The sequence below is a fragment of the Hippopotamus amphibius genome, unplaced genomic scaffold (genome assembly GCF_030028045.1).
Source record: "Hippopotamus amphibius kiboko isolate mHipAmp2 unplaced genomic scaffold, mHipAmp2.hap2 H_2, whole genome shotgun sequence".
Taxonomy (NCBI): Eukaryota; Metazoa; Chordata; class Mammalia; order Artiodactyla; family Hippopotamidae; genus Hippopotamus; species Hippopotamus amphibius.
In genome coordinates this window covers 439,601-466,627 of record NW_026648281.1, presented here as the reverse complement: position 1 = coordinate 466,627, position 27,027 = coordinate 439,601, and the positions used below count along the sequence as shown (strand labels likewise).

The 27,027-nt window shown below is 43.9% G+C and overlaps 1 protein-coding gene across 1 annotated transcript in view; it reads right to left on the bottom strand.

Moving 5' to 3' along the window:
* Positions 1-1,896: 1,896 nt before the first annotated feature.
* LOC130843078 (antigen WC1.1-like) overlaps positions 1,897-27,027 on the bottom strand; it is a 62,771-nt gene continuing 37,640 nt past the window's right edge. The window contains exons 5-21 of the mRNA XM_057719734.1: positions 25,244-25,336; positions 24,851-25,165; positions 23,434-23,748; positions 17,680-17,994; positions 11,812-12,120; positions 11,402-11,719; positions 9,482-9,574; positions 9,090-9,404; positions 7,696-8,010; positions 7,299-7,340; positions 6,893-7,207; positions 6,607-6,639; positions 5,886-6,023; positions 5,377-5,469; positions 5,014-5,097; positions 4,344-4,481; positions 1,897-2,042 (exon numbers count right to left, since the gene is read on the bottom strand). Of these exons, the coding sequence (XP_057575717.1) occupies positions 1,897-2,042; positions 4,344-4,481; positions 5,014-5,097; positions 5,377-5,469; positions 5,886-6,023; positions 6,607-6,639; positions 6,893-7,207; positions 7,299-7,340; positions 7,696-8,010; positions 9,090-9,404; positions 9,482-9,574; positions 11,402-11,719; positions 11,812-12,120; positions 17,680-17,994; positions 23,434-23,748; positions 24,851-25,165; positions 25,244-25,336 (3,377 nt within the window). The remainder of the gene's footprint in view (positions 2,043-4,343; positions 4,482-5,013; positions 5,098-5,376; positions 5,470-5,885; positions 6,024-6,606; positions 6,640-6,892; positions 7,208-7,298; positions 7,341-7,695; positions 8,011-9,089; positions 9,405-9,481; positions 9,575-11,401; positions 11,720-11,811; positions 12,121-17,679; positions 17,995-23,433; positions 23,749-24,850; positions 25,166-25,243; positions 25,337-27,027) is intronic.

Below are 27,027 nucleotides of genomic sequence, written 5' to 3'. Positions count from 1 at the left end.
ACCTTGAGTCAAGAAAGAATTTTGTTTAAGCCATGTCACCCAAGCCAAAAATTGGGGTATAGGTTGATAATATCTGGCTGTGCCAAGGTTTATCACCTAGTTCTGACTTTGACCTTCACTTGTATTAGACACCTCTTCTGCACAACTTCAGAATCCTCTTAGGCTCCCTTCTTACTGCACTTATTGATAAAGCGACCAGTTCTGTGCAGGGTTGGACTCATTCTCTGATGGTGATGCCTGGTGATGCTGCCCTAGGGAAACCTGCAACTTGGTATTTTTCCCTGTAGGAATCATATCATTACCTGCCACACAGGGTTATTACATTGGAAGTTAGTATGTAACATAATCCCTGACATTTTCAGGTGTTTGTGACTTTCTCCAATCTGCCCAGAATAAAGTATTTATGGGTGTTAAGTGCCTGTAAGGCTTCAGGAAAATCTAGGGACATTCAGTGGGTCCATCCAAAAAACATGGGACAGGCCTCCAAGCTTAATATGCTAACTACACTGTTAAAAGGAAAGAATTTCCTGTAAATTCTTTCCCCACATGACATTCTGGCTGCCTTGTCATAATTACTGTTATGCAGAGAAGTTTTCTGGCTTTTGTGGCAGACCCTGGAATGATAAACCCTTCAAAACCACCCCTCACAAAAGGCCACTTCACAGGCGCCATGGGTCACTTGGAATGATGCCCTGATCTCCCTGATCTAAACACTCTTAAGTCACTCTTAAGTACCCAATCCATAACAGGCTCATCCTGGAATTCTCCCAAATCTGGGTGGTGAATCTTGTCCTACCTCTCCATTAATTTTATATGATTTTTATCATCAAAAATTGTAGTAACCAGCTATTTTGGCTTCACTGACACCATGCATCAGAAATAAAATATAACATTCTTGGTGGGTATACTTTACTCTGTCATTTATTTCATCACTTCCCAATGGCAAATGGCTATTTGAGCTGCATGGGGAGAAGCCCTGGGCATCTTCCAATCCCCATGCCCAGCCAAAAATTACAAACATTGCAATGGTGAGTAGGTTGGACTCCCAGACAACATCCAGAGCCACCAACTAAGTAACAGGCTGGGCTCAGCTCATGACCAGGCCACCACTCAGTTCTTGTATGAGTTCAGCAGCCCCTCCACATGTTCACAGTGTAATGGGGTGTATTGGAAATGTATCCTTTGGCCACTTCTACAGAAAATATGAAGAAATAAGAAATGATAGAGAGGAAAGACTGAATTTAAAAGGATTTTAATAACCAACTAGACATGAGAGAAGAGTGAGGAGGAGTCAGGATGGGCTACAGGAATAAATAGAATAACTTGGGGAATTAGAGTTGAAAAAGGAAAAGGTAATTATGAAGAATTAGATTTTTAATGGACCCATGAAAAATTAGGCAGGATAAGGAAAGCTGTATTCATCCTCTTCCACCAGCCAAGCTCCCACCCTCAACTTGAAACTCAAACTCAATCTGGTGCCCAAGATTGGTTAAAACAGGTGATGTGACATCTCAGGAAAGAGCATACAAGAATGTTCAGGACTGAGTTTCTGCCATGAGTTCATCTTGCTAGGAATGAGGTATGAGTGAGGACCAAGTTTTGAGTCCCTTGTCTAAGTCACAGGGACCTGGAGCATTTCTGCATCTCACAAAGTCATGCCTTCATTAGCCTTTGCGGGAGGTGAGAAAACAAGTCAGTTCACTCACCTTGTATTTTGCTTGAGGACCAATCCTCATTTGACATGAAACATTAAATTATCAACAAAGCAAAAAGTTACTTTATTCAGAATATTTCATTTTCAGCAATTTCCATATAACCCAGTTACAGGTCAGCAATACTCTATTGGAACACAGGCAATTAGAATATCGGAGGCCTCATCTCACATTTAATATAACATCATGGGAAAGCCACCATGGCTGTTTCAGGGGCACTTGGTTCAACGTCATCATACCCAGCGTCCCCCCTCTCCCCCTGGAGCAGCCGGAGGCTCTCTTCTCCTCTCCCAGGATCAGCCGCCTCTCTAGAGAAGCGCAGAGAAGAGCCTGAAATAGCAAAGAGATGTTTCATTAGAACTGAGACAGAGGGACCGGACAGTGCCCTGTGGTAGAAGCAAGTCAAGTAAGTGGTGACAGCAGAGCATCCCTAGGGACTGGATTGTGCTCAGGGAGGCTCAGCATATTTCACGTCAGTTACAGCACAGATATGACAGGCTGTCCTATCAGGATCCAGTCAGTGTGGGTCTGGGGCCTCAGCTCTTCTGAAAAACTTAGGATATTAAAATATCTGTGCCCAACACAGGAGCTCTGTGAAGACCTGCTTCCTGGCTTACACAACCTACAAGGAGATGCCCCAAGAATGGCAACGATAATAAAAACAAATTTAATATTTCCCCCTTTCACAACTGACAGATGTGAATTTAGAATGAGAGGAAGACCGGAGACAGGAGAAATCTCTATTCCTCACTGACATCCCAGCTCTGCTCTTAGCCACCTTGACTTGTGTTCCCAAATGCCCACAAATACTATCACAGGCAGCATCCACAGATGGCCCCTCCCCAGGAAACACACAGGCCCTCAGTCGGAGAAATACTCTTTTCCAGAAAATGAGTGCCTTCTTCTCCTGGTCACTGAACCGTCTGGAGCAGATTAGCCCTTAGCTGCCCACAAATTCTAGTCTATGGTCCACCACCATGGCTTAATTTTAAGGTCACCGTATATCATAGATTTGTATCAATACATGTTAATGTCGAGCTTCCCTGGAGGTGCAGTGGTTAAAAATCTGCCTGCCTGCTCAACATCACTGACTATAAGAGAAATTCAAGTCAAAACTACAATGAGGTATCACCTCACACCCGTTAGAATGGGCATCATCAGAAATCTACAAACACTAAATGCTGGAGAGGGTGTGGAGAAAAGGGAACACTCTTGCACTGCTGGTGGGAATGTAAATTGGTACAGCCATTATGGAAAACATTATGGATGTTCCTTGCAAAACTAAAAATAGAGTTACCATATGACCCAGCAATCCCACTACTGGGCATATACCCAGAGAAAACCATAATTCAAAAAGACACAGGCACTCCAATGTTCATTGCAACACACTTTACAATAGCCAGGACATGGAGACAACCTAAATGTCCATCAACAGATGAATGGGTAAAGAAGATACGATACATATATACAATGGAATATTACTCAGCCATAAAAAGGAAGGAAATTGGGACATTTGTAGAGACATGGATGGACCTAGAGACTGTCCTACAGAGTGAAGTAAGTCAGAAAGAGAAAAACAAATATCTTATATTTACGCATATATGTGGAATCTAGACAAACGGTACAGATCAACCAGTTTGCAAGGCAAAAATAGTCACAGATGTAGAGAAAAACATATGACACCAAGTGGGGAAAGCAGGGGGTAGGGGGATTGGCGTGGGATGAATTGGGAGACTGGGATTGCCATATATACATTACTAATAAGAAAAAAAATCAAATTGTACACATTAAATATATGCAGTTTATTGTATATCAATTGTATCTCAATAAAAGTTCTTAAAAAAAAAAAAGACTCTGCCTGCCAGTGCAGGGGACACAGGTGCAATCCCTGGTCCGGGAAGATCCCACATGCTGCAAAGCAACTAAGCCCAGGTGCCATAACTACTGAGCCCGTGCTCCAGTGCCTGTGAGCCACAACAACTGAGCCCATATGCCGCAACTACTGAAGCCCTCATGCCTAGAGCCCATGCTCCTCATCAAGAGAAGCCACGGCAATAAAAAGCCTGTGTACTGCAACAAAGAGTAGCTCCCACTCACCACAACTAGAGAAAACCCGAGTGAAGCAACGAAGATCCAATGCAGCCAATAAATAAATAAATAATAAATAAATAAATAAATGTATTTTAAAAATACGTTAGTGTAACATATGAACACAGTACCTCTTAAATTATCAAAATGCTTCACAAATTCCAATACTGCAATATCTTTTTTTAAATCTCTACCTATGTTTCATGTTTAAGACAGCACAAAGGTGTTATGAGAACAGTTGTTCCATTTCTAGGTTTAGTGAATATGCTCAATTAATCTACAAGTCTTAATGCAAGCACATCAAGGATACATTGATAAATTTATGTTTCATTATGGAAACATAGATCCCAAGAACATAGAGGGATTCCTCCCTCCCAAGGATTCTGACAGCATTAAAGAAAGGCATATATTAGAGGTGATGCTATCAAACATATGAGATTATCCAAACTTGGAATCCATAGGAAGGATGGGCATTGAGAGCTCAAATTCACCCTTTCCAGGACAGAGACCAAAGACTACAGGAGATCAGCTAACTCCACTCACCTGCCTGAGAGGCCCTCACCCCATTCTCCTTCACTGGGGGCACTTCCCCCTCGATTCCCTGGGGGGCGGGAGGAGCCCCAGGCACTGGCACCTCTTCAGCATCATCGTAACCTTCACCAGGGGCATCAGTCCTGTCATCTGGGGGTTTCAAGGGCAGACAAGGGGATCAGATGAAACCACAGTAAGTACGTTGGCCTGGGAAATACCTAAGATCACTTCTGACCCAGAGTTTCTGAGATGCTAAATGGAGGCATTGTTCATTCCTTGTTTTAATAGATTATTTTTAAGGCTGTATTTCATTTTAATGTGCCCATAAACCCAAAAATGTTTGTACAAATATCAATATTTCTTGACTAAAACTATATGTCTCAAAGCAATTATTACACCTATGAGCATTACTAAAATATTCTGACAAACGAAGCTCTCCAGATGTTATTTCTTAAAACAATGTTGCCTGTTTTGAATAAATGAGGGTGATTCTGCATACAGAGGGCCCAGCCCCAACATGAGACATCACAGAACAGCCAGAGAAGGGGGAGGATGGGGCCCATCTGGACACAAGGGATCCCTCTAGTCTCAGGCAAAGGAAGACTGTTCTGCTTGGATCTCATCTCTATGAGGGAAATTTTCCTGCCCGCAATACCCAGCGAGGCAGGTCCACCTCTACTACCTGCAGCAGATCTATAGTCACCGTGGTCCTCACTGTCCCCAGTGTAATGTGGCAGTTCAGTCACTGAGTCATCTGATGGGAACCCTAGTGTGGAGAAAACATCACACAACAAACAGAAGGACCCTCCCCACACCCATGGGACCTGTGTGACGCTGAGAAGAAATGCGGGGCAGGCTTGGCTCCTGCCCTGTAGAGGGAGGCTGGGTGCTCACAGGGGTTCCAGAGAGGCCATCCTGCCACATTTGCAGGGGCTGCCTCTGTGAACCTGGGGCAGATGTGGGGTCTGAGATGCTGAGAAGACGGCTCACAGCCAGTGGTGGCTGACAACCAGAGGTCCCAGGAGGACAGGGCAGAGACACCCACCTGTGTTGCCCAGAAGATCCTCCTTTGCTGTCACAAGGTAATCAAGCTCCTCGTACACGGCCTCAGCAAGAGCATCTTCTACACTGGATAAGGCTGAGAAACCACCAGCAGGTCAGAGACTGCAACCCAGACACTCTGAACCAGCGGGATTAACCCTCCATCTCCCCAAGACTCACATGTGGAAAACCCCTCAGAGCTGCCGGGACCTCTGCAGAGCCTGCCACCCTATGCACCATGTCTGCACCTTCTGCCCTTGTGTGACCCTGAACCCACAGCTCAGCCCAACTTCTTCTGGTCTCACAGAAGAGGCCATGACTTATGAGGGCTCATATCTCAATCCTAAGAACCTCTGTATATTCAGCCCTTAGAGTTTAAGATGCAGCAGATGGAGTTCTGCAGACTCATGGGGGTAAAAAGAGAGACCTGGCCCAGGTTTCCCCTCCTCACACCTGGCCCCATTTCCTGTCTCCACACACTTTCCATGGTACCCAGTACCCGCTACAGCCCACCTCTGCGCTCTGCTCTCCATCTCAGCAGCTGAGTCACCAGGATGATGAGGACCAGGAAGAGAAGAGCCCCCAGGATAAGGCAGAGGATCCCAGGTAGGGAGAAGATGCCAAGAACAGGATTTGAGCCTGGTCTGGTCCCTTAGGAGGAAAAAGCAAGAAGGTTTGGAGAAGGTCCTGGGCACAGGGAAACTCCCTATGCCAGCATTTGCAGGGAGCTCTGGACAATGAAGTCCCAGCCTCAGACACAACTGGACTGACAGTGACTGGGCTCCCCCAGGTCTTGTCCTGAGATGATTCAACTCCACTCCAGCCAGCGTGGACGGAGGGAGAGCCAGAGATTATCAGCGAGCCTCCCTGCTGAGACAGCCTCTGAGGGCCAGGCTCCCAGCTTCACTCCTCTCCTTGGGCTTCAGGAGACCAGAGCAACAAAAAAAGTCCTGGAACCGGCACCTTTCTGATGAGGAGCGACCCTCGTGGGCAGGTAGGAAAGCCTTAGATCCTGCAGCATATGAACCAGCCTCCCTTGGGTCAAAGGCATGAGAAACTCTGGCATTGAACCAAGGCGGGGGGAGTTTCCCAAGGAAAATGCCCTGGATCCCCCCACCAGCCAGTGGCTCCTCAAGATCTTTCCTCTCCTGAGTGGCTAATTCTGTCAGAGAGTCCACACAGCAGGTCCCAGGACTCTGAATATCTCCCCTGCCCGTGGATTATGGCACAGTACCTGCTCGAGTGGGGGGCAAAGTTGTTCTTCCACCTAAAGAGAGAGACAGGGGTTTGGAGCACGGGAATTGGCCAGGATGCAGGGCAGCCTTCTTCCCTACTGAGCCCTAAAATCACCCCTCAGTCACCACAGCATCGGTGTTGAGTCCTCCTAGCTCCCCCATCCGAGATCAGAGCTACAGCGCCTGGGTGCTTTCTGAATACAAATCCCACCACACCCCAGCCCAGACCATTGCCCTGGCGCTGCCCCAGCTCAACCAGACCACATCCCAAGCCCCTCCACTCACCAGAGCACCTCACACCAGCATCCTCCTCGTGCTTGCAGTCGCTCTGCCCCCAGGGCTCCGCAGCACAGTCCCACAGGGAGGACTCCCGGCCCCCGCACTGCACCTCGTCCAGCCAGATGCTCCCATTTCCAGGGCCAAATGCCGCGTCCCGCACGGCTTCCAGGGCATGGCCACAGCCCAGCTGCTGACACACCACCTCGGCCTCTGCCAGGCTCCAGGAGTCATCACACACTGTGCCCCAGGAGCCGCTGTGCCAGACCTCCACCCGCCCTGAGCACACGCTGTCTCCTCCCCTGAGTCGGATCTTGTCTTTTTCTGAAAAGACAGCATCCTGTCCTGTTATTGTCCCTGATGGGAAGGAAGGAGCCCCTGGGAGTCACAGGGGAGGAGGGAGGGGCTGGTGTACCTGTGCAGGGGGCCGCAGTTGGACAGCTCTTAGGTCTCCTTCCTGCAGGAGCAAACAATGGGAAGTGCTGGATCAGGGGCAGCTAGAGGTGGTCTCATCCCCAAACAAGATTATCTAAGGGCCTTGGCTTGGTCCAAATGACATGTGAAAAACAGGCTTCATTATCTAATGGGCTGAGATATTCACTGCATCTTATCACCAGGTGAAATAACTGTGTTTCTTTATATTGTATATCACTCTCCACTTTCCACAACAAATAAAACACACACACACACACACACTCACACACATTTTATAGGCTAAACCTAATGTCATCACTTAGATTTGAAAATATAAAATCACACTAACAACATCCTACAAGCTTGTGACAGACACACAGAAAGAGAGAGTAAGTCACCTGCACACAAGATATAGGCTTCCTGCTTTGAAGAGCATGAACTGTATTTCCAAGGATCAGAAGGACACTGCCAGAGAGAGGCATCAGTTTTCCGACACTGGATTCCATCTACCCACCGGGGTCTAGAACCTTCCCTAAGAGCAACAGAAGAGTTGAGGGTTCCTCTGTCCCCACAGCCAAGCTGTCTGCAGATGATGGACAAGGTGATGTCTTCCATGGGGCTGCGGCAGACACTGCCCCAGGTCCCGTTGTAGAAAACTTCCAGCCACCCAGCACACTCCTGGTCCTCGCTCACCATCCTGAGGGCCAGGAACTCTGAGATTGAAAGGGAGGAAACAGGACACAGTGAGCCCTCCACTCAGTGCTCTGGGTTTCCCTCTCTCCCAGAAATTGTGACACTCATCCCTGACCCAGATGAGGAGACACTCACTAGGTGACAAGAATGAAATTTGACTCACTTTTATCTAATTTTATCCATTTATATCTCTTTTCCTATTTCTACCACAATGACATAGTGCATACAAGCAGAGAGGAAGACCAGCCTGGGCACCTGCGAGGAGGGGGAGCTGAACGCTACATCCCAAGAAAACCTCTAAAAGAGTGTGTGAAAGGGGTGTGGTGCAGATATTGGGGAGGTAAGCAGAATAATGGACACAAAAATGTCTACATCTTAATCCGTGAAACCTGTGAATACGTTACCTTACTTGTCACAAATCACTTTAAAGCTATGATTCACATAAGGACTTCGGATGCTGAGATTCAGCTGGAATATTGTAGATTAAGCACGTGAGCCCAGTCTAATCACATCCTTAGACCCACTATCCTTAGAAATGGATAACCAGTCCCAGCTCCAGTCAGAGGGAAATGTGACTGAGGAAAAAGTTAGAAGTGGCACTCTTGCCTGTCTGAGGAGGAAGAAAGCAGGCTCTGAGCCAAGGAATGCAGGGCACCTTTAGAAACTAATAAAGGCTGGGAAAAGGATTCCTCCCCAGAGCCTCCAGCAAGAATGCAGCCCTGTGGACACCTGGATGTTAGCCCACTGAGACCCATGTCACACTTCCAACATACAAAACTGTAAATAATAAATTTGTGGTTTCATTACCATGTCATTCTCGAGATTTTACTACCATAGGTAACTGAAGAGTGAACCCAGCTTTCAAGTGAAAACTGTAAGAAATGGCTCTGTCAGCAGATATTGCTGTGAAGAAAGGACCAGAACCTCAGCTGCTGCAGAAGGAAGTGAAAGCACCTAATCTTCTCATCTGCTAGAAATCAGGCTCCACGGGAGGAAGCTTCCTTCCCTGGCCTTTGTAGCAACTCTCCCTCAGGGCTCAGACCCCCATGCTCCATGCCCCCACCCGCTCCCCAGACTCTGGACAGTGTGCAGCGCAAACCTGAGCAGATGACCCCCGCATCCTCCTTGTGTCTGCAGTCGTGCCGCCCCCAGCCCCGGGAAGGGCACCTCCACACGTGGGACTCCTTTCCTGTGCAGTTTAGTTCATCCAGCCAGATGGGCCCTGATCCCTTCCCGAAGTGAGCAGACCCCGTAGCATTGAGGGCTTCTCCACAGCCCAGCTGCCTGCACACCACGTGGGCATCGTCCAGGTCCCAGCCATCATCACAGATGGTGCCCCAGGAGCCCTGGTGAAGGATCTCCACTCTCCCGGCGCAGTGACTGCCCCCGTCCACCAGGCGGAGCTGTCTGCTGTCTGAGGAGAGAGAAATGGGACAATGAGGCATTGACACAGGGAATGAGAAGGGTCTTCTGGTCCTGTGGGACCCTCACCTGAGCAGTTGGTGGGGCTCTCCTCTGAGGCTGCAGAGCCTGCTGGTTCAGACAGGGAGTGGTTGCACTGGGGCAGCACCTGGGTCTGGTTTCCTGCAGAAACAGCAATGATCAAAGGGCTGAGAGCGTTGAATATCAGGAAACTGAATTAAGCTAAATAATAACCTAGTGATGAAGTCTGAGATGAAAGCAGGAACACATCAGTAAAGTTAACTTAATTTTAGAGTTCACCTTCTCCATGGAGAGTTATGCTTCTGACAATGCTACAATTTTTGTTTTAAGCCAAGCATTGCACTGAAAATGCAATTTAACTCATAAGAATGAATTAAATAAGTTGTTCTATCCCTAAATCTATCCCTAAGTAGAAGAAGCAAAATAAAATCCTTCCAAAGGATTCCTACACTTTTTCATCTTCAATGCCTGTCTTTTAAAAAAAATACTTATATAAAATATATCTCACAAAAAACCAAAAGGAAAAATGAAACACTAGAAATGATTCTCCAGGGTACACAACTAGTAGAGTTACCTGACAGAGAATTTAAATAGACATGAATAAAGTGCTCATGGAATTTACTGACAAAATGTGTATCTTGGCAGAAAAATGATAAATAAAATAAAATAAAATATAATTCTAGAGCTAAGAAACTAATAGCTGAAAATAAGAACTAAACAATGAGTCTATCAGTACATATGCAAGAGAAAATGATTAAACTTCTATAATACACTCTTGGAGAATGTTTTCATGGTCTTGGCATAGGCAAAGTTCTTTTTAAAAGGAAATAAGGGGCTAACCTGGGTGCACAGTGGTTAAGAATCCACCTGCCCATGCAGGGGACACAGGTTCTATCCTTGGTCTGGGAAGATCCCACATGCTGGGGAGCAACTAAGCCTGTGCACCACAACTACTGAGCCTGCGCTCTAGAACCTGCAAGACACAACTACTGAGCCCATGTGCCACAACTACTGAGGCCTGTGCACCTACAGCCCTTCTCTGCAACAAGAGAAGGCACTACAGTGAGAAGCGTGCGCACCACAATGAAGAGTAGCCCCCGCTGTCTGCAACTACAGAAAGCCCGCAGCAAAAAAGACCCAACACAGCCAATAAATAAAAATAAATAAATATTTTAAAATTGGAAATGAGAAACACTAAATATATAGAGAAAAGTTGGTTAGTTATATTTCCTTAAGATTAAGAACTTGGATCATCAAAGGACACCATACCATTAAGAAAATGAAAATAAAACACCAAGGGTTAAATAAATAACACATATTTGCATCCAACGTCATTGTCATGGTAAGCTGTAGCATCATATTTGTAGTAGTCAAGAACTGGAAACAACTCAAATCTCTACCATCAGTTGAATGTATCCATACACGGTCAAGTGATCATTCAAGGGAATGCTCTACAGTAACAGAAATGAATAAAGTGCTGCTATAAACAACATCATGAGTGAATCCCAAACATAATATTGAGTCAAAGAAGTCAGACGCAAAAGAGGGCGTACTGCATGATTTTATACAAAGTTCAAAAATCAACAAAATATCCTATGGTCATAGAAGTTAGGCAAGCGGGTTTTTGATGGAGAGGAGGGAGGGCATAGCTATGGGGAGGCAACAGTGACTGCTTTTGGTGCTGTTAATGTTCTCTTTGTTGATCTGGGTTGGGGTACATGACTAATGTATACACCTATTGCTTATACATTGTTTCTATGATTATAAGTGAATAATAATGTTGCTTGAAAATATATTATTCCCCTTAACACTTCTTGCCCTAACCTGAAAAATGAATGAACAATGAGAAGAACCATATTTCACCATGAACTATCTTGCTTATGAAGCCAGTTTTCTACACTCTCTGCTCTTGGGGACAGTTCACTCCAGGAGCATCCTGGGTAGTAGTAGCCCTTCCCTCGCTCTTACCTGAGCAGATCACAGAGGCTGTGTTTCCATGGGTACAGTCAGGAACACCCAGGGCAGTCACAGGGCAACTCCACAGGAAGGACTCAGCCCCTGAGCAGTGAAATCGGGCTGTTGAGATCTGATCACTTCCTTCCACAAAGTGTGGTCCTCTAGGAGTAGAGATGGCGACTCCACAGCCGAGCTGACGACAGACAACATTGGCATTGGCCAGACTCCACTGGGAGGCACAGAGCGCTCTCCATCGTCCAGAAATATTCACCTCCACTTGCCCCTCACACTGAGAGGTGCCATTTCTCATGAGCCGGACATCTGCATACACTGGTAGAAGAAGACAGGATTTCAGCAAAATCTCATGATTTTCTCACCTGAACTCTGTAAGCAGGGAGGTTATGTCCTGATGTGCATCTCACCTGAACAGACAAGGTGAACAGCTCCACTGTGATGACAAGTGCCCCCTGGACAGGGCACTCTGGGGCAGGACCAGAGCTCAGGCTCCTCCCCTTCACACCTGAACTCTTCAGCCCAGACCCGGCCCTCTAATGCTCTGAAAGGCATGTGTCCCAGGACAGACACTGCCTTGCCGCATCCCAGCTCTGCACAGATGACCTGGGCAGTGGGGAGTGTAAAATTCCCATCAGACACTGGAATCCAGTCTTCTCCAGAATGCACTTCTACCTGCCCTGAGCAGGGTCCACCCCCTCCAACCAGATGCACAAACCCTAAGAGAAAAACAACAACAACAACAACAATAAACTTAATAACTGTTCATGAACCTGGTTTGACAGTTGCAACATTATGTCACAGGCAACAATGTGAAAGCTTTTATTTTCTGGGAGTGGGGCATGGAGAGAGAATTTGACAATTATTGTCAGAATTGCATTTCCATGAGTGAGTATCTAAAGAGAAATTCACAAGGATTTCCAGGGTCAGTTTGGAATGGCTGATTTCCAAGAATGTGTATTTTGAGGTTAGTTAGGAATGTGAATTGCTCATCCAGGGGCCTGGAAAACACAGGACCCAAGAAAACTTCTCTGTGGTGGGCATCAAACTTGGGTGCAGAGCTGAACTAACCCAGAGTGAAAAAGGCCCATGGGATTCAAGAGGTTCGAAGCCTAAGAGGCAGACAAGGTTAGAAGGCCATCCTGAGATTTCTGGGGTTAGAATTCTGGCCAGTTTTCTCTCAGGAGCCAATACTCAAGTTGCTGAGACTAGGGAAAGTCTTGAGGGCTGGATCTGTGAGTCCACATCAAACTACAGACAGACTTACGGCTCAGGGAGGAAATCTAGATATTATAACAAGCCTGCTATTATGATTTCATGTGTGTTTTCTCATAATTTTTGATGGTGGAAAATTCCAAGAATTTCTTTGGCGACTTGCTTGTAAAAAGAAGTTGTCCACAGATGAGTTTGGATATGAAGAAAGCTCAGAGTCATAGGAGAAGAATGGGCTCGTCCCAGCCATCTTTCTTGAAAGCCTAGGATTTATCAGTGAACCTGGGTGAGAGCGAGTTCTCAGTGGGAATATGCAAAACAGCTGAGTTCGTGGATTACTTCATACTAGGGTTTTTCTTCCAAGACGTGGGAATCTCAGCAAATGCTAACAGTGAAGGTAATTTAATGTATTTTAATCCTATGTATATGCTAACTGCATATTCCTTTCCTATTTGGAGTCTCAAGAAATAGCCAGCATGGAAAAAAGGAGATGGAGAGGAAGAGAGCAGAGAGCAAACAAGCCATATATAATTTAGAGATTTCCAAGTTCCAAAAAGCTCAAAATGGATGAAAGATAGAAAGATTTTTAACACATTTTATCCCCTATGCTCCTCCCATCCACCACCTAACCCTGCTACCCTTTCCCATTTCTCCCACTGCAGACAAGAAAAAACAATCTGCAGAGCTACGGATGGATGGAAGGGAGACTCCAAATGGAAGAACTTCTCTAGAGGTGGAGTGCGGGTGGGGTGAGTGGTAGGTTAAAGTGGGAGTGGATAGAGTATGAAACGGAAAGGGGGAGACCAAAGAAAAGATTCGTGATCATGATTTGATCCTTCAGAGGCCATATTTTGGATGGAGAATAGGTAATCCAATGGAAAAAAATAAAACCCCACCTCATAAAGATCACTTTTTTTTAACACCCTTGCCTGGTTTCTGAGCATGCTCATGATTATTTATGTGCATGGAGGAATTTTTTTTCTGGCAAAGGACTCTGAATACATAAGTATGTGAACTTTGAAGCATATGATGTGGAGATTCGGAAAGCGTGTTCTACCTGAATAAAAATCTACTACAGAGAGCAGGAGAGAGCAGGAAATACACCACAGAAATTAAAGACTTAAAGGATTAGCTTGCAATTGTACAAGTATGAATGGTGAGAGGATGATCTGTTTGCCTCTTGTTATTTATCCATTTCCACTTCCCCAGAGAGGCCCAGGTTAGGAGCCCAGTCTGGTCTGGTTGGGAGTTTGGTCATAAGTTACACATTGTAATTAAAGGATTGTTACTCAACACTTTGTTATTTTCTGTATTAATCCCACCAGATTACAAATTTGGAAAGAACAAGAAAGGGATATTGCTTGCATGCTATTTTACGTAGCCTGACACATGTTAGACACAAATATATTCTGAATAATCAATAAAGTCTTACAGACATCAGGAGAGAGTCTTCTGAAACAAATTATTGTTTCTTTTTTATTTTCTACTTGATTTTAAAATTTACGTGGAAAAATAAGTGTGTGCCATTGCAAGAAAATTTATGAAATAGACGGCTGATGTAAGGGGATAAGGTATTAAAATAATAAAACCAATTATGTGTGTGTAACAATAGAGTGAATGGGGCAGAATATAAATACCGAGTAGACTCAAAGACACACACACATAAGTATTTACTGTTTGAAGCAGATAATATTGTAAATCATTAAAGAAGATAGACTGTTTAATAAAGAGTGCTGAATAACTTAGGGATAGATTTTAAAACAACAAGATCAAATCCCTACTTGATATAAATCTCCAAGATAAATTATATAGAAGTTAAATATATACATATCAGAAGTGAAGCATAAGACACTGAGAGAAAAAATGAATTATATATATTCTTTGAAGAATAGTGTTGCTTGTGAAGAAGACTCATTCTAGGGCTTTCTCATTAACATAATTTTTTTCTGCTTGTCAGCTAACATGTGCCCACATTTCCATGCTGACTGAAGTGGTTTGCCTCTGTGATGTGACAGAAACCCTTTCACTGGTCTATGATTTGCTAAGGACATTTTAATATCTACCCAAGATTGGTATTGTTAGTGAGAAGTGAAGTTTTAATAATTCAGTAGTTCCATAGATGTTGTCATCTGACATAAAATAGAATCTGGGCTCACCAAGGACCTCACTCCCTGGTTGGGTACCATTTATATGCTTTAGGAAAGTAAGTGAAGTTTCTGTACAAATAAGGGCTAAAGAAGCCCTGACTGACATGGGGCTCCTCACTGAACTCCTGACTGGCTCCTCTGAGGAGAGTGAGTGAAAGTTTTAGGGTGAATACAGGCTAAATCCTGTCCAGCTTCTTGCCCTTTTAATGGAAATCGGTCTTCTTGACCTGACCTGAAAAATGTCAGGACACTTTTCTAAAAGTCTTCCCAAGCAAAAGAAATGGCAGAGGAAAAGCAGTTTTATCAAGGACTACTGAATATAAAATCAACATATTTAACCTAAAACCACAGAAACTCCAAAGGACCAACAGAACAAAAATTGAAGGTGACAAAAAAAAAAAAAAAAACCCTAAAATTTGGAATCTGTGTCTTGCACTGTGGAGAACTAGGTTCACATGTTGGGTTATTAACATGATGAGATACAGACGCACCATTACTTCAATCAAAAGGGGTAAGACACCAAGCAAAATATGGCCTCTTTCAGGGTTAAGATCAACAGATGTTCAAAGCTGTAAATAACATTGGAGGTGTTGAACAATATGTTCTTATTTTAGACCCGAGAAGACAGAGCCTGGGAGGGCCTGTCACGAGAGTGACTTGTTCAAGGCTGCAGAGTTAGAGACTGAGCCTCTTCTGTCTGTTCTGTGCTCTCATGTCCCAGGTTACTGCACAGCATCTGGTCTTCCTCCAGGCTTGGTGTTCACTATGCATCATGGCCCACTCTTCTTGGTGCTTCACCTCTGTTCTTCTCTCACAGAGGGGGCCTCCATTTCCCAAATTTAGTCCATTTGCAAGAGAGACAACAACCTGAGCCATAGGAGGGAGAGCAGGGGGCCAGGTCTTCAGGAAAGTACTCTTTCTGCATCTTTGCTTGAACCTGAGAGAGCCCAATTTTCTATATCTCAGCTTCTGCTTAGGGCTCTGGGACCCAGAGGATATGTCCCCTCTCATTATTATAATTTTGGGGCTTGATTTTATCCAAGGAAGCAAGAGAGCAAGGGTGACTGGGTTGGTTTTTATCATCTATCATCTGCATCACATGCTCATTTCTCTCCCTCTGACCAAGTCGGCCTTCTCTATCTTGCCTGCAGCTGTGATGCATCTTCATCCAGACCAGTTCTCAGGGCCTCTGACCATCAGCCTCGCCTGTCTCTGTACCTTCTGGCTCCTTATCCATCACTCTGGACTTCTACTATTTTGACTGGAATAGAGTACTGTGTTGCCTGAGGTATAGGAAATGTCTCTATTCCACATGGTATTTGGCCACTTAGAGATCCACAAAGATCAAAGTATCTTCCTGGAAGACCAAACTTGCCCTCTACCCTTGGTTTCCCCATTCACATCTGAAAGCCAGAGATGATCAGGATGACCTTTCCATCAAGGCACAGGAAAATGCAAGGAAAGTGGGTCCTTAGAGGCCCAAAAATAGGCAAAAAATGAACATCTGATTGGGAAATGATGACAATGGAGAGACAGGAGAGGCTTCAAAGCAGGCATATCTGAACTACCTGCATAGGTCTGATATTTAAGTAGGAGAAAGTTATTTGAAGGCAATATTGAGAGTCCATTTTCATGTGGTTTTGTTACAAATACAAACACCTTTTTAGAGTTTACCGTGTCCCAGGAACTTTAGTAGATGCTGGGAATGTAAATCTCACTAAAACAATGTTTTTATCTTTATGGGGCTTCACTTCTGGTGGAGGAGAAAAACAAGTAGACAGTGTTAAGCCCTCTGAAGAGTTTATGAGAGACTTGGATAACCAAAGAAAGGGAAACTGCCCCTTCAGGGGGCTATTTATTTATAAGAATCAACCCCACCGAAGGCAAAATGAAAACATGGTCAGATATATCCTTGTCTGGTCTCTTGCTGTACAGACTTCGTGGGTCCCTAAGCACACATGGCGTCCTCCACACCACACCTGGACTTTCAGTGCTGCTCAGAGAACCTCACATGTGCCTTTGTCAGCTCCCATTGCCATCCGTCTCCTTCCCAGCTACTATAAGTCTCTTCCACCTTCTTCAAAAATTACATTTGTCCCCTTACTCTTACTTCTATCAAATAAGCCCCCAAATGCAACTATCTTATATCATTGAAGTCATCAGGTGAAAACTATGTAATCTTTTACCATACAACACACAACTTAATATTTTATTGCTTCCACAATTGACTTATCAGCACACAGTGACTTACCAGTGCATGGTGTTCCTTCAAAGTTTGACTTTATACAGATGTTTTAAAAGAAAAAACAGAGAGAAAATCTTTTCTGGTAACAATGGAAGGAGAACCTATGACTAAGAGCATTTCATCCACAGTCCTCTGGTCCTACCTGCCAAAGAGCTATGAATATTTACATCTAAATTTTCAAGGGAGACTTGCAATTTGGCACAAACCTGTAAATTCCTCTCCAATTTCTTTAACGATATCCCCTGAGCTTCCACTTCTGCTAACCTAGTGCAAAATAAAGTCTCACACTCTACGTACAGAAACAACTCCACTGAGGAAAGTGCATCCTCATTCTTGTCCCTCCCTCCCATAGGCTCACTATGCAAAGGGAGTGTGTGTGTGGTGATTTGCAAATGTTTCACTCTTCAAAAACAATGAATTATAAAAAAAATTAAGATCAATTTGAATTGGAATAATAGATTAAAAGTCAGGTAAGATCACTGGAGAAGAAACAGCAGACTTATAAGAGGCAAGTAAATGAAGCCCATCACTCACAGATGGAGTGTGCACTCAGGGAGGGTGTGTAGATGTCTCTGACCTCTGTAGCTCATCCATCTCCTATTGCCCCAGTGATCAGATACAAGCTTCCTTGGAACTTTCATTCTCTCAGCCACTGGACAATGCACTGACCGTACCTGAGCAGATGACTCCTGCATCCTCGTCATGCCCGCAGTTGTGCTGCCCCCAGCCCCGGGAAGGGCACCTCCATACGTGGGACTCATTTCCTGTGCAGTTCCGGTCATCCAGCCAGATGGGCCCTGATCCCTCCCCGAAGTGAGCAGACATCATGGCATTGAGGGCTTCTCCACAGCCCAGCTGCCTGCACACCACGTGGGCATCGTCCAGGTCCCAGCCATCATCACAGATGGTGCCCCAGGAGCCCTGGTGAAGGATCTCCACTCTCCCGGCGCAGCGACTGCCCCCGTCCACCAGGCGGACTTGTCTGCTGTCTGAGGAGAGAGAAATGGGACAGTAGGGCCCTGACACAGGGAATGAGAAGGGTCTTCTGTTCCTGTGGGACCCTCACCTGAGCAGTTGGTGAGGCTCTCCCCTAGGCTGCAGAGCCTGCTAGGTCAGAAATGGAGTCACTGCACTAGGTCAACACCTGGGTCTGATTTCTCATAGCAGTGATAAGAAAATAATGAAGTGCACAATGGGCAAAAGCAGGAAATACTACTCTACTGAGTAGTGTGAAACAGAAGGGGTTACCCAGGTCCTATGAGTGTTAACCTTCTGACTTGTAGAGTTCTGCATAGCATCTGAGAAAGACATACAGGAAATGCTAGTCTCTTTACCCTGACCAGTTAGAGGAGATCAGAGTCACAGGAATGGGCTGGCAGCTGGATGGATTCCTTATAAACCACACACACTTTGCTGCTGTTGACCTAATAGATCAACAGATTAGATCAAGGGGAGTGGAGTCAGGAACTGGCCTCATCAGAAGCCTCAGGGAGCAGCCATGAATCCTCTACCATTTAGAAGTTCTCCTTTGTATCGTCACTCAGGACTGAAAAGCAAATGACCTGTGAGATGCCATGGTTTACCCCAGCATATTTCACTTATGACTCTAGGCTTCAAACTCCAGATCTGGATACTTAGTTTCAAAAAATATATAATCTCTTTGAGCAGGCTGGACAACCTTGCATGAGAAATGATGGTAGATGATATTGATATTGGCCAGATTCCACTGGGAATCAGAGAATGTTGCATCTTCTCCCAAATAAATATAATCTTTCCTTGGACTTCATGTCAGGAATCACTATTTTCAACATTTGAGGTTATTTGTTCTCTAGGGGGAAAATGAATTTCTAACTTTACCACAGAGCAGAAATAGGTTCTATTCCTGCTCTAAAAGCACCCAAACAAACAATATTGACAGGCACACTGTTATTATTCTCTCCTTTTATGCATAAGCAGTGATGTAAAGAAAGGTTAAATAATGTCTATCAGTGTTGCACTTCAAGTTAATAATGAAGTAGAGAATAAAACCTAAAATTTTCTACTTCCATGAAGAATAGAGGTGTTCACAGCAGCCAATGGTCTTTCTGGATACAATTTTAAAAGCTGGAAAAATTTTTTTCTTTAAAGTAAAGGTATCACACATTTTTGGACACAACAGGGACTAAATACGTTAAAATTTTAAAGAGTGGAAATCATTTCAATGTTAGCCAAGGATCTGCAGCTTCTTTTTCTCTGTGGGACTTTCTCAATTTGGTGTGAGGTTAATGGCTCAGGATAGCAGAGGACTCCTGCTGGGACAGAGAAACCAGGATAATTTGGGGGTTACCTGGTGCTGGAGTAACAATTTGGAGACTTGAGAGCCTCTCTCCCATAGCAGGTTTTCTCCTCAAATATCTGCCCAGTATACAAGCTGTGAAGGGCAGGAGCCCAAAGAACTATCTCAAAAAATCTTGGAAAGCAGAGTGGCTATTCCCTTATTCTCTTGGGTGGTGAGCTACCAAAACATCCAGGCTCTCAAATGAAATCTCTGAAGACCCATGCCATAGGGACAGAGGAAAATCAGAGGCAGACCGAATGCTACTAAAACTGCAACCCAGACTTGTTACAGCTCAGTTCTAGGTAATATTTAGATATTTGAGTGATCTGCACCCCTCCTCCCACCTGCTTAACAAAACACAATATGAATCCTTTCAGGCATTAGAAAATATATCTGGAGTATCTTGTTTTTCATATACGATTTCTAGCTTTCAATAAAAAAAAAACTGCATAGCACATAAAGAGATGGCATGACATGACAAATTAAAGTGCAAAAAAAAAAAAAAAGAAGAGGAGAGGGCAGAGACACACACGATACAGATGTTGGAGTCAGCAGATAAGGATTTTAACTATGATCAATGTATTTAGGAAAAAAGAGGAAAGGAGAGAATACACAGGTGAAAAGATGAAAAAATTTAACAAATAATTGTAACTATAAAAAAATCAAAGGAATGGTTGCCAACTGAAAAGAAAATGTCTAGAATGTAGAATTAAATGAATAGGTTTAAAAGAATTTTTGATAGAACTCAGCACAGAATTAGTGACTTACAGGAGTCCTAGAGATAAGAGGTGAGAAGCGGGGCTGGAAGAGGAGGGGAAGGAGGAAAAGGAGGAGGAGGGGAAGGAGGGAAAGGGGGAGGAGGCGGAGGGGGAGAAGAAGGTGGAGAAAGAGAAGGAGGGGGAAGGGGAGGAGGAGGAGGGTGAGAATGAGAAACAGAGACAGAGCGACAGAACTGCAGAAGTAATATTTGAAGATTTAGTAACTAAGAATTTTAAAAAATGGATGGAAGGCTATGAAAACCTCCACATCTAGTAAAGCTGCTGAAAATCAAAGGAAAAAAGGAATATCTGGAATAAGAACAGATTTGTTTAATACAAAAGAAGGAAAAAAGGAAGAGAGAAAGGAATCTAAAGCAGGTGGGTCATTGAAAGTAAATTGTAGATACTAAACCAACAACATCAGTAACTACATTTACAGTAAATGGATTAGATACTTCAAATGAAAGCCCTTCTAGATGAAACAACAAAATTAAATTAGAAAACCATATTTAATAATACATTAAAAGGATCATGCACCATGATCAAGTGAGGTTTGTTCCAAGGATGCAAGGATGTTTCAACATTCACAAATTAATCAATGTGATACACCAAATAAACAAAATGAAGGTAAAAATCATATTCTCTCAATAGAAGCACAAAAACCATTTGACAAAATTCAACATCCATTTGTGATAAAAAACGCTTTAAAAAGTAGGTACAGAGGTACCACACCTCAACATACTAAAGGCCATATGTGAAGCCCACAGATAATATCATACTTGACTGTAAAACACTGAAAGCTTTTCCTCTGGGATCAGACAAAGACAAAGATGCCTACTCTCACCACTTTTATTCAACATAGTTTTGGTATTCCTAGCCAGAGCAATCAGGCAAGAAAAAGAAAATAAGGACATTCAATCTGAAAGGAAGATGCAAAACTAACACTATTTGCAGGTTGCCTGATATTATGTATAGCAAACCCTAACGACTCCATCAAAAACTGTTACAACTAAAACACTCAGTAAAGTTACAAGATGCAAAATCTATATGCAAAAATCAGTTGCATTTCAACAACAAACTGCCATAAGGAGAAATTAAGAAAACAATTCTATTTATTTATAATTGCACCAAAAAAATAAAATATCCAAAACAACCACAGAGGTGGAAGTCTTGTACACTAAAATCTATAAGACATTGATGGAAGATATTGAAGAAGACACAAATAAGTGGAAAGATATTCTGTGCTCAGGATCAGCAGACCTAATATTGTAAAAATGCTCATACTACCCAAAGCTATCTACTGATTCACTGTAATCCTTATCAAAATTCCAATGGAAATTTTCACAGATATGGAACAAACCATTCTAAAATTTGTATGGAACTACAAAAGAGCCCGAATTGCCAAAGCAATCTTGAGAAAGAAGAACAATGCTAGAAGTGTCATGCTTCCTGATTTCAAACTATATTACCAAGCTATTTAATCAAAACAGTATGGTATTGGTATAAAAACAGACACAGAGATCAATGGAACAGAAGAGAGAGCCCAGAAATAAAATGAAATATATATGGTGAATTAATTTTTGACAAAGGAACCAAGAATACACAATGTGGAAAGGACAGTGTCTTCAATAAATGGTGTTGGGAAAACTGGACAGTGACATGAAAAAGAATGAAACTGGAACACTATCTTACACAATTCACAAAAATTAACTCAAAATGGATTAAAGACTTGACCATAAGTTCTGAAGCCATAAAAATCCTAGAAGAAAAAATAGGAAAAAGAAAAAAGGCCTTTGATATCAGTCTTAGTGATGATTTATTGGATTTGAGGCCAAAAGCAAAGGCAACAAGATCAAAAATAAACAAGTGTGACTACATAAAACTAAAAGCCTTCTTCACAGTAAAGGACACCATCAACAAAATGAGGGACCTCCCTGGTGTCCAGTGGTCAGGGCTTCACACTTTCACTGCCATGGCCTAGGTTCAGTTCCTGGTTGGGGAACTGAGATTCCATAGGCCATGTAGATTGGCAAAGGAAGGAAGGAAGGAAGGAAGGAAGGAAGGAAGGAAGGGAGGGAGGGAGGAAGGAAGGAAGGGAGGAAGGAAGAAAAGGCAAAGATCTTGTGTTCAAAAAATATTTTTTAAGAAAATGAAAAGTCAAGCTATGGAATTGGAGAAAATATTTGCAAATTATATTTTAAATAAGGGTTAATATCCAAAATACTTAAAGAACCCATACAAGTCAACATCAAAAAAAAAATCTGATTTAGACATTTTTTTTCAAAGAAAACACACAGCTGGCCAACAGAACAGGTACATGAAAAGGTGCACAATATTATTAATCATCAGGGAAGTGCAAATCAAAACCTAAATGAGATATCATCTCACAGAATTCCTTTCATCAAAAAGACAAGCAATAATAAGAGTTGGTGAGGATATGAAGAGAAGAGTAAGCTTGTGCACAGCTGGGGGGAAGGTAAATTGGTGCAGCCCCTATGGAAAACAGTGTTGATATTCCTCAAAAATTAAAAATAGAGTTGCCATGTGATTTAGCAATCTCACTTTTGGGTATTTATCTGAAGGCAATGAAAACACTAACTTGAAAAGATATGTGTCATTGCAGCATTATTTACAAAAGCCAAATAACGTAAATCTTCATTGATAGATGAATGGATAAAGAAAATGTGATATGCACATACATCCAGCAATAAAAAAGAAGAAAGTCTTGCCATTGGCAACAACATGGATGGACCATAAGGGCATTATGTTAAGTGAAATAAACCAAACAGAAAGAAAAATATGATCTCATTTGTACGTGGATTCTTAAAAATAAATTAAATAAATAAATAAAGAGTTCAGAGATACAGACAACAGTTTGGTTGTTGCCAGAGGTGGGTTGGTGTGGGCAAAATGGGTGAAGGTAGTCAGAAGGTATAAACCTCCAGTTCTAAAATAAATGTCATGAGGATGTAATGTATAGCACAGTGTCTACAGTTAACACTGTATTGTATATTTGAAAGTTGGTAAGAAAATGCATCTTGAAAGTTCACATCAGAAGAAAAAAATTGTAAATATATATGGTGACGGATATTACTGGGCTTGTGGTGATCACTTAGCAATATGTACAAATATATAAGTATTACATTCTATACCTGAAACTAATATTCTGTGAATTACATATTCATTAAACATTTCAAAAATCAAGGCTGAAACATGCGGATTAAATCAGCTCCTTCCAAACTTCATTTTGTAGACTCAACTTAAACTCACCACTCAGATTTCTAAATATAAACTCTCACTACTAACATTCTATAGGGTTGGGACAGACACAGAAACAGACAATAAGTCATCACCTGCACAGGAGATATAGGCTTCCTCCCTTGAAGAGCACGAACTGTATTTCCAAGGGTCAGAAGGACACTGCCAGAGAGAGGTATCAGTTTTCCGGCACTGGATTTCATCTACCCACCGGGGTCTAGAACCTTCCCTAAGAGCAACAGAAGAGTTGAGGGTTCCACTGTCCCCACAGCCAAGTTGTCTGCAGATGATGGACACAGTGATGTCTTCCATGGGGCTGTGGCAGACACTGCCCCAAGTCCCGTTGTAGAAAACTTCCAGCCACCCAGCACACTCCTGGTCCTCGCTCACCATCCTGAGGGCCAGGAACTCTGAGATTGAAAGGAAGGAAACAGGACACAGTGAGCACTCCACTCAGTGCTTTGGGTTTTTCTCTCTCCTCAATAAATTGAGAACATTCACCCCTGACCCAAGTGAGGAGACACCCACTAGACGACAAGACTGAAATTTGTCTTCTTTTTACCTGGTTTTGTCCATTTGAGTCACCCTTTCTATTTTTACCACCGTGATGCAGTGGATACGAACTAAGAGGAAGACCAACCTGCAGAGACGGGGAGCTGAATCCAACTTCTCGACAAAACCTCTAAAAGAGTGTGTGAAAGGGATGTGATATGGACATTGGGGAGGTAGGCAGAAGAGTGGACCCACAAATGTCCACATCCAAATCCCTGGAACCTGTGAATATATTAGCTTCTCTAGCAAAAATCACTTCAAAGATATGATTAACCTAAGGACTTTGGGATGGTGAGATTAACCACGAGAGCCCAGTCTAATCACATCCTTAGACCCACTATCCTTAAAAGTGGAATACCCTTCCTGGCTCTGGCTGGAGGGAGATGTGACTGTGATAATGGTTAGAGACACGCAGCACTGCTGGTCTGATGATGAATGAAGGCAGCTATGAGCCAAGGAAAGCAGGCAGTTTCCAGAGGCTTGAAGAGATAAGAAACGGATTCTTCCCAGAGACTCAGAAGTGGTGTGGCCCTGCTGAAAGCTTGATTCCAGCCCAGTGAGATCTCTGTTGAACATGAAACCTACAGAATTGTAAGGCAATAAATACATGTTGTTTTAAACCACTAATTATGTGGTAATTTGTTACAGAAGCAAACAGAAACTAGTGCCGTGGGTTTAAGTTTTCTGCACCATATGTAACTGAAGAGAGAGCCTTGCTTTCAAGTGGAAACTGTAAGAAATGACTCTGACAGAAAATATTGCTGAGAAGAAAGGACCAGAACCTCAGCTGCTGCAGGAGGAAGTGAAAGCACCTAATCTTCATGTCTGTTGGAAAGACAAGGCTGCATGGGAGGAAGCATCCTTCTCTAGTCCTTTTGGCAATTCTCCCTCAAGGCTCAGACTCCGGACCTCCAGGCCCCCACCCCCTCCCCCAGCCTGTGGACAGTGTGCAGCACAGACCTGAGCAGATGACCCCTGCGTCCTGCTTGTGTCTGCAGTTGTGCCGCCCCCAGCCCTGGGAAGGGCACTTCCACACGTGGGACTCCTCTCCTGTGCAATTCAGGTCGTCCAGCCAGATGGGCCCTGATCCCTCTCCGAAGTGAGCAGACACCGTGGCATTGAGGGCTTCTCCACAGCCCAGCTGCCTGCACACCACGTGGGCATCGTCCAGGTCCCAGCCATCATCACAGATGGTGCCCCAGGAGCCCTGGTGAAGGATCTCCACTCTCCCGGCGCAGTGACCATCCCCGTCCACCAGGCGGAGCTGTCTGCTGTCTGAGGAGAGTGAAATGGGACAGTGGGGCCCTGACACAGGGAATGAGAAGGGTCCTCGGGTCCTGTGGCACCCCTCACCTGAGCAGTTGGCGGGGCTCTCCTCTGAGGCTGCGGAAACTGCTGGTTCAGACTCGAAGTCATTACACTGGCGCTTCACCTGAGTCTGGTTTTCTGCAGAAACTGCAATGATCAGAGGGTTGGTAGGGTTGAAGAACAGAAAATTATATTTCGCTAGGTAATAACCTAGCGATGGTGTCTGAGATGAAAGCTGCAACATAGCAGTAAAGTTATCATTACCATCACCTTCTCCATGGAGAGTTCTGCTTCTGACAATGCCACAATTTTTAAGCCATGCGTTGCCCTAAGAATGAGTTAAATAAGGTCATCTATCCCGGAATCTATCCCTAAATAGAAGAAACAAAATAAAATCCTTTCCAAAGGACTTCTACAATTTTTCATCTACAATCTCTGTCATTGAAAATACTCATATAGGATAGGAAAAGATGGCGGCGAAGCAGAGGGACGTGGAGTGCATCCCTCTCCACAGAGGCATTGGGAATGCATGGAAGGACGCAGTAATTCCCACAGAGAACCAGCTGAACACCAGCAAACGGCCTCAGACATCAGAAAGGACCGCGGGGAGCCCGACATAGCCGGTAGTGAGGCATCTACGATGGCTCAAGAGGGCGAAGCGGCGGCGAAGCTGTGGCAGACGGGAGGGAGTGAGAAACATACGGAGGGTCCGCAGCGCAGCTCAGCGTTCCCGGACCGTGACGTTGATCCGCAGCTGAATGGAGGGTCCGGGAGCAGGAGTGTGGGAAACGGAGAGCCGGTTCAGGGTGAGAAACATTGTTGCTGGTAGGGTGAGGGACCGAGAGGACAGGAGGGAGGAGGTCCACGGAAAGGAGTGCCTGCCCCTGAGAGCTACCCGGCCATGATGGCGGCTGGAGGCTGCAGGCTCACGGGCGGGGGGGAGGAGCCGCGCACGTAGCCTCTCTCTCTCTTTTGGCGCCTCTGCAACAGGCAGTGGAGAGATGCCCATGGGCCACCTAAGGGGCTCAGGGATAACAAGCACCCTCAGGCACTCGGGCGGGGCTAGATTAAAACCCCTTGCAAGGCCAGCAGCAGGGAGGCTGCCAAGAGAAAAAAAAAACAACAACAACTGCAACAAAAAAAAAAAAAACCCGAGGGAGGCCCAACTCTAAGACTTTCTGTTTACGCCTGAGCCACCTGTGTCCCTCTGCAACAGGCACCTCCAAGCCCGACTGAAACAACAGTGCGCCACAGCTCACTCACTCCCAGGCGAAGGAGCCACTATTGTACCCTCTCCCTCCCCACACACCGTCGCTTACAGATGAACAATAAAGGAACCTCTGCTGGTCACAGAATAATGCAAAAAAACCCAAGGCAAGGAGAAGGACACTTACAGCTGAGATGCTAAGGAAACAGAAATAGTAGTATCAATTCCTATTGAACTGGTCCATTCTGGGATCAGTTCTGGATTTTTTTTTCTTCTTTTTTTTTTGCTTTTTCTCTCTCTTTTGTTTTTTTTTTTTTTTCTTTATTAAATACGATCTTAGCCCTAAGAGATCTACAAGTTTTATAACATATTTTTAATGATATTTTTTATTCTTTTTTTTTTTTTTGCCTTTTTATATACTTCTATATCTAGCTAAGTTTTTGGTAGTATGGACAATGTATCTCTCATACTTTCCTTTCATCCCTATCTTTTATACATTTCTATTCCTTTTTATTTGCATATTTCCAACCACATTACGCTCTTCTGTCCCCCTTTCTTCCAGCCATTTTAAGTGTATTTTATCTTAACATACTTATAAGCAACACTATAGGTCTGCTCAGAC